We start from the raw sequence: 7,500 nt of genomic DNA, 5'->3' as shown, positions 1-7,500 counted from the left end.
CACACACACACACACACACACACACTTGTCAGAATCGAAAGATTTGTGTATATCTCACAACAGTTTATAATACCTAATATCCTGCAAATTGCGAACAGGAATTTCTTGCTATGATCACAAACAAAACTTGCAACAACAACAACAACCACCACCACAAAAAGTGCTTCAAAATGCTCAAACCGTGTCCAAATCGCGTCAGAAAGTTGCTCGGGAGTGTTTCAAGAGTCGTCTCCCTTCCCTAATTGACTGCTCTCGGTTCAAGACTCAGATGGTTTAACTCACTCAGTACGGCCAGTCCTCTCTTCTCCTCTACACAGACCCCTCGGATGTCCAGTGGGTGTCTGAATGACCCAACCTTTAGCTTCCGTCGTCAGAATTGTGGTATTCTTTGTCAACATTCACCTCTTCAGTATAAGAGCCTTCCGCTTGCAATATTTTGATGATGGTAATTGGGGTGAAACGCTGTTAACGTCGTCTCTTTCGCCGTACGTATGGAGAGAGTTAATGACGTAAAAAGCATGCTGACGTCACCAAGTGGAAAGCACGCTCCTTGCCTCCTGTCCCTCCCTCCAGGAGCAGAACACGTTCACGCATTACACAACATTCATCCACACTTCCTAAGGAGTACAAAACCATGATATCTATCTGTTTACATGTATTTGCTCTCAGTTGCAAGGTTGTGAATCCGGTCTGTTGAATCCGAAACGGATGCACGAGCACCGCTCAGGCGATCACGGCAGCCTTGACACGCACACTAGTGTTCTTTCTCTCCCAATAGCACCTGTATGTACACAGGGCTCTAGCTAAAAAAACTCGCCGTGAGACGACTCAAAAGCGTCCCCTCAGAGCGAATGGTTATGTTTCCTTAGCGCGAATGGTTATGTCCCCCTAACACGAATGATTTTATGTCCCCCTAACAAGAATGGTTATGTTCCCTTAACACGAATTATTTTTATGTCCCCCTAACAAGAATGGTTATGTCCCCTTAACACGAATTATTTTTATGTCCCCCTAACAAGAATGGTTATGTCCCCCTAACAAGAATTGTTATGTCCCCGTAACAAGAATGGTTATGCTCCCCTAACACAAATGGGTATGTCCCCCTAACACAAATGGGTATGCCCCCTTAACACGAATGGGTATGTCCCCCTAACACAAATGGGTATGTCCCCCTAACACGAATGGGTATGTCCCACGGACACGAATGGGTATGTCCCCCTGACACGAATGGGTATGTCTCCCTGTCACGAATGGGTATGTCCCCCTAACACAAATGGGTATGTCCCCCTGACACGAATAGGTATGTCCCCCTAACACGAATGGGTATGTCCCCCTGACACGAATGGGTATGTCCCCCTAACACGAATGGGTATGTCCCCCTGACACGAATAGGTATGTCCCCCTAACACAAATGGGTATGTCCCCCTGACACGAATAGGTATGTCCCCCTAACACAAATGGGTATGTCCCCCTGACACGAATAGGTATGTCCCCCTCACACAAATGGGCATGTCCCCCTGACACGAATAGGTATGTCCCCCTAACACAAATGGGTATGTCCCCCTGACACGAATAGGTATGTCCCCCTAACACAAATGGGTATGTCCCCCTGACACGAATAGGTATGTCCCCCTAACACAAATGGGTATGTCCCCCTGACACGAATAGGTATGTCCCCCTAACACAAATGGGTATGTCCCCCTGACACGAATGGGTATGTCCCCCTGACACGAATAGGTATGTCCCCCTAACACAAATGGGTATGTCCCCCTGACACGAATAGGTATGTCCCCCTAACACAAATGGGTATGTCCCCCTGACACGAATAGGTATGTCCCCCTAACACAAATGGGTATGTCCCCCTGACACGAATAGGTATGTCCCCCTAACACAAATGGGTATGTCCCCCTGACACGAATAGGAATGTCCCCCTAACACAAATGGGTATGTCCCCCTGACACGAATAGGTATGTCCCCCTGACACGAATAGGTATGTCCCCCTGACACAAATGGGTATGTCCCCCTGACACGAATAGGTATGTCCCCCTAACACAAATGGGTATGTCCCCCTGACACGAATAGGTATGTCCCCCTGACACAAATGGGTATGTCCCCCTGACACAAATGGGTATGTCCCCCTGACACGAATAGGTATGTCCCCCTGACACAAATGGGTAGGTCCCCCTGACACGAATAGGTATGTCCCCCTGACACAAATGGGTATGTCCCCCTGACACGAATAGGTATGTCCCCCTGACACAAATGGGTATGTCGCCCTGACACTAATAGGTATGTCCCCCTGACACAAATGGGTAGGTCCCCCTGACACGAATGGTTATGTCCCCATAGTGCGAATGGTTATGTCCCCCTGACACGAATGATTATGTCCCCTTAACGCGAATGGTTATGTCCCCCTCACACACACACACACACACACGAATACAAAAAAATACAAAAAAAACAACAACAAAAAACAACGAAAACCCAAACACGCACTAACGCCAAAGCAGAACATATTGGCGCATTTTCAGTTTCAAGGTGTCAGACCCACCACTGCTGTTGGAAAAAAAAAAAAAAAAAAAAAAAAAGGAAGGAGAGCTGACCTTCACCAAAACCCAAAGCCCTGCTCAGGCTTGAGGGGCAAATCCATGAGAGACTTTTAAGGCCTGATAAACGCTTTTAGGTTGTGCCAAGGTCATGCATCCGCAACTTTTCTTTCTTTAAAAAAAAAAAATCATTATCATATTATTTGTTTTGTTTTAACTCTCTCCATACGAACGGCGAAAGAGACGACGTTAACAGCGTTTCACCCCAATTACCATCATCAAAATATTGCAAGCGGAAGGCTCTTATACTGAAGAGGTGAATGTTGACAAAGAATACCACAATTCTGACGACGGAAGCTAAAGGTTGGGTCATTCAGACACCCACAGGACATCCGAGGGGTCTGTGTAGAGGAGAAGAGAGGACTGGCCGTACTGAGTGAGTTAAAACAAATTTCTGTTGGCACATGGGCGCAGAGTCGAGTTATTACTGAAAACTCGAACCGGGGGTTCACGTTAAGCTGACAGCACGACAGCTGGGCTTGAGCCATCACACTGCACTTTCGGTTTCAGTTTCAGGTTTAGGGAGGTGTCAAAAGCGTGCGGGCGGATCCATATACGCTAGGTCCATACCTGCTGTTGAAAAAGGGGCCGGCGAGTGCCCGGTCTTCGCATAAAGCCAACACGATGATGAGGCTTTTAGAGCCTGCCGGTGATTCGTCTGAGACGTTATCATGAAGACAGACAGAAAAAGGATAAGCAAATATAATCAAATACACTGAAATGTTGAAAGATGAAAGATGCACGAAAGGCAAATGATAGAAAATAAAACAGTAACAAAAATAGACCACACTAAACCACCTCGCGCGCTCTCACACAAGCGCGCGCATTGATACAAGCAAGCACACCCCCCACACCCCTAACCCCCATCCCACTCCCTCCCCGCCACACACACACGGACACACACACACACACATCGTAAAAACCGGATCAAAAATACTTCAGAGCCGCACAAACAAGTACTTACATGGGAAATGCAATACAAGGAAATTACACTGCAAAATAGACAGTTAATGCCCACCCCAGTGTTCACAATGTCTTGAGTTAAAATACCAGAGCAAAACAGCGCATATAGCAAATCACACACTGTGTTAAAAAAAAAAAAAAAAAGTGTCAAGGCTTGAGGGGAAAATAAGGGGGTGGGGTGGGGGTGGTCTGGAAAGGCAGAAAAAGCAAACAACGGTGAAGGAATTAAAGAAAAGGCAGAAACAAAGAGAGTAACAAAGAATTTCCAAAAGTCGGGGATGCTATTTATACTAAAAGACCTTCCGGCATCGCCCCACTGGGAGTGTGTGTGAACATTTGAAACATCTAACACAGATTTTGGTGTGTGAACATTTGAAACATCTAACACAGATTTTGGTGTGTGAACATTTGAAACATCTAACACAGATTTTGGTGTGTGAACAGTTGAAACATCTAACACAGATTTTGGTGTGTGAACATTTGAAACATCTAACACAGATTTTGGTGTGTGAACATTTGAAACATCTAACACAGATTTTGGTGTGTGAACATTTGAAACATCTAACACAGATTTTGGTGTGTGAACATTTGAACCATCTAACACAGATTTTGGTGTGTGAACATTTGAAACATCTAACACAGATTTTGGTGTGTGAACATTTGAAACATCTAACACAGATTGTGGTGTGTGAACATTTGAAACATCTAACACAGATTTGGGTGTGTGAACATTTGAAACATCTAACACAGATTGTGGTGTGTGAACATTTGAAACATCTAACACAGATTTTGGTGTGTGAACATTTGAACCATCTAACACAGATTGTGTGTGTGAACATTTGAAACATCTAACACAGATTTGGGTGTGTGAACATTTGAAACATCTAACACAGATTGTGGTGTGTGAACATTTGAAACATCTAACACAGATTTTGGTGTGTGAACATTTGAACCATCTAACACAGATTTTGGTGTGTGAACATTTGAAACATCTAACACAGATTTTGGTGTGTGAACATTTGAAACATCTAACACAGATTTTGGTGTGTGAACATTTGAAACATCTAACAGATTTTGGTGTGTGAACATTCGAAACATCTAACACAGATTTTGGTGTGTGAACATTTGAAACATCTAACAGATTTTGGTGTGTGAACATTTGAAACATCTAACACAGATTTTGGTGTGTGAACATTTGAAACATCTAACAGATTTTGGTGTGTGAACATTTGAACCATCTAACACAGATTTTGGTGTGTGAACATTTGAAGCATCTAACACAGATTTTGTTGTGTGAACATTTGAACCATCTAACACAGATTTTGGTGTGTGAACATTCGAAACATCTAACACAGATTTTGGTGTGTGAACATTTGAAACATCTAACACAGATTTTGGTGTGTGAACATTTGAAGCATCTAACACAGATTTTGTTGTGTGAACATTTGAACCATCTAACACAGATTTTGGTGTGTGAACATTCGAAACATCTAACACAGATTTTGGTGTGTGAACATTTGAAACATCTAACACAGATTTTGGTGTGTGAACATTTGAAACATCTAACAGATTTTAGTGTGTGAACATTTGAAACATCTAACAGATTTTGGTGTGTGAACATTTGAAACATCTAACACAGATTTTGGTGTGTGAACATTTGAAACATCTAACACAGATTTTGGTGTGTGAACATTTGAAGCATCTAACACAGATTTTGGTGTGTGAACATTTGAAACATCTAACACAGATTTTGGTGTGTGAACATTGGAAACATCTAACACAGATTTTGGTGTGTGAACAGTTGAAACATCTAACACAGATTTTGGTGTGTGAACATTTGAAACATCTAACACAGATTTTGGTGTGTGAACATTTGAAACATCTAACACAGATTTTGGTGTGTGAACATGTGAACATTTGAACCATCTAACACAGATTTTGAACATATAAATGTCCAGACGTTGCATATTTCACTAGTTACATTTATGTGATGTAAAACCAAACTTTAAAAAACGTAAGGAACAGATATCGTACATCTCAACAGATCACAGTTGTTGACCACACCATCTTGTCGCTGAAGGTAATTAATTTCTGACGGAAGCTGGGTTTGATTAAAATCAGTGGTTTCTTTAGAAATCATCGACAGGATTTAATACACACTCGACTTTCTTGTCGTCCTTACAGATCAATTGTTATTTGAATTGTGACATCATCAATCAAACCACTGGTTAACTGAAGCCAACTGATCAGTCCCCGTGAAGAAAGAGGTCACATGACAGGATGGGTTGCTGCCCCTTAACCGTCTCCAGGGGCAACCGTGAACGGCACGTGAGGGTGAAGAAGTCGAACACTTGGCCACGTGGACAAGACAGCTTGGTGGGTCTGTTGTTCGAACACCTCCAGTACCTGCAACACACACACACACACACACGTACATGCACATAAATGCACGCACACGTACACGTATACGCACACACACATGCACATGCACACGCACACGCACACACACATGCACATGCACAGACACACACACACACACACACGCACGCACGCACACATACACAAATACACACATGCGCATACAAACACACAAACACACATGTGTATTTGCAAACTCACACATACACACAAACAAATGCATATGCACATACAAACACACACACAAGCACACACACAAACACACACATACACATGCACATACAAACACACAAACACACATGTGTATTTGCAAACTCTCACACACACAAACAAATGCATATGCACATACAAACACACACATACACACATATGAACATACAAACACACAAACACACATACGTATTTTCAAACTCACACACACACTCACACACACACACACACACACACACACACACACGAAGGACGAAAGGAAGATGTAAAGAGACTACGGACTGAAAGAAGGAGGGAGAGAGGGAGGGAGGAAGGGAGGGGGGGAGGGAGGCAGGGAGGGAGGAAGGGAGGGAGGGAGGGATGGAGGGAGGGAGGGAGGAAAGGAGGGAGGAAAGGAGGGAGGGAGGGAGGGAGGGAGGGGGGAGGGAGGGAGGAAAGGAAGGAGGGAGGGAGGAAGGCAGGGAGGGAGGGAGGGAGGGAGGGAAGAAAGGAAGGAGGGAGGGAGGAAGGCAGGGAGGGAGGGAGGGAGGGAGGAAAGGAGGGAGGGAGGGGGGCAGGGAGGGAGGTAGGGAGGAAGGGGGGAGGAAAGGAGGGAGGGAGGAAAGGAGGGAGGGAGGGAGGAAGGGAGGAAAGGAAGGAGGGAGGGAGGAAGGGAGGAAAGGAAGGAGGGAGGGAGGGAGGAAAGGAAGGAGGGAGGGAGGAAGGAAAGGAGGGAGGGAGGAAGGAAAGGAGGGAGGAAAGGAGGGAGGGAGGAAGGAAAGGAGGGAGGGAGGAAAGGAGGGAGGGAGGAAGGAAAGGAGGGAGGGAGGAAAGGAGGGAGGGAGGAAGGAAAGGAGGGAGGGAGGAAAGGAGGGAGGAAAGGAGGGAGGGAGGAAGGAAAGGAGGGAGGGAGGAAAGGAGGGAGGAAAGGAGGGAAGGAGGGAGGGAGGGAGGGAGGGAGGAAAGGAGGGAGGAAAGGAGGGAAGGAGGGAGGGAGGGAGGGAGGGAGGAAAGGAGGGAGGGAGGGAGGAAAGGAGGGAGGAAAGGAGGGAGGGAGGAAGGAAAGGAGGGAGGAAGGGAGGGAGGGAGGAAAGGAGGGAGGGAGGGAGGGAGGGAGGAAAGGAGGGAGGGAGGGAGGGAGGGAGGGAGGAAGGAAAGGAGGGAGGGAGGGAGGAAGGAAAGGAGGGAGGGAGGGAGGGAGGGAGGGAGGAAGGGAGGGAGGGAGGAAAGGAGGGAGGGAGGGAGGGAGGGAGGGAGGGAGGAAAGGAGGGAGGGAGGGAGGAAAGGAGGGAGGGAGGGAGGGAGGGAGGGAGGGAGGAAAGGA

General features: G+C 46.0%; 1 protein-coding gene across 2 annotated transcripts in view; it reads right to left on the bottom strand.

Moving 5' to 3' along the window:
• Positions 1 to 5,547: 5,547 nt before the first annotated feature.
• LOC143287958 (uncharacterized) overlaps positions 5,548 to 7,500 on the bottom strand; it is an 8,223-nt gene continuing 6,270 nt past the window's right edge. For both annotated transcript variants that reach the window (XM_076596205.1, XM_076596204.1), the window contains exon 5: positions 5,548 to 5,975. In XM_076596205.1, coding sequence (XP_076452320.1) covers positions 5,816 to 5,975 — 160 coding nt within the window. In that variant the 3' untranslated portion in view covers positions 5,548 to 5,815. The remainder of the gene's footprint in view (positions 5,976 to 7,500) is intronic.

Source organism: Babylonia areolata, chromosome 12 (genome assembly GCF_041734735.1).
Source record: "Babylonia areolata isolate BAREFJ2019XMU chromosome 12, ASM4173473v1, whole genome shotgun sequence".
NCBI classification, from domain to species: domain Eukaryota; kingdom Metazoa; phylum Mollusca; class Gastropoda; order Neogastropoda; family Buccinidae; genus Babylonia; species Babylonia areolata.
The sequence above is the reverse complement of the archived record's forward strand: the minus strand, read 5'-3'. Positions and strand labels throughout refer to the sequence as shown.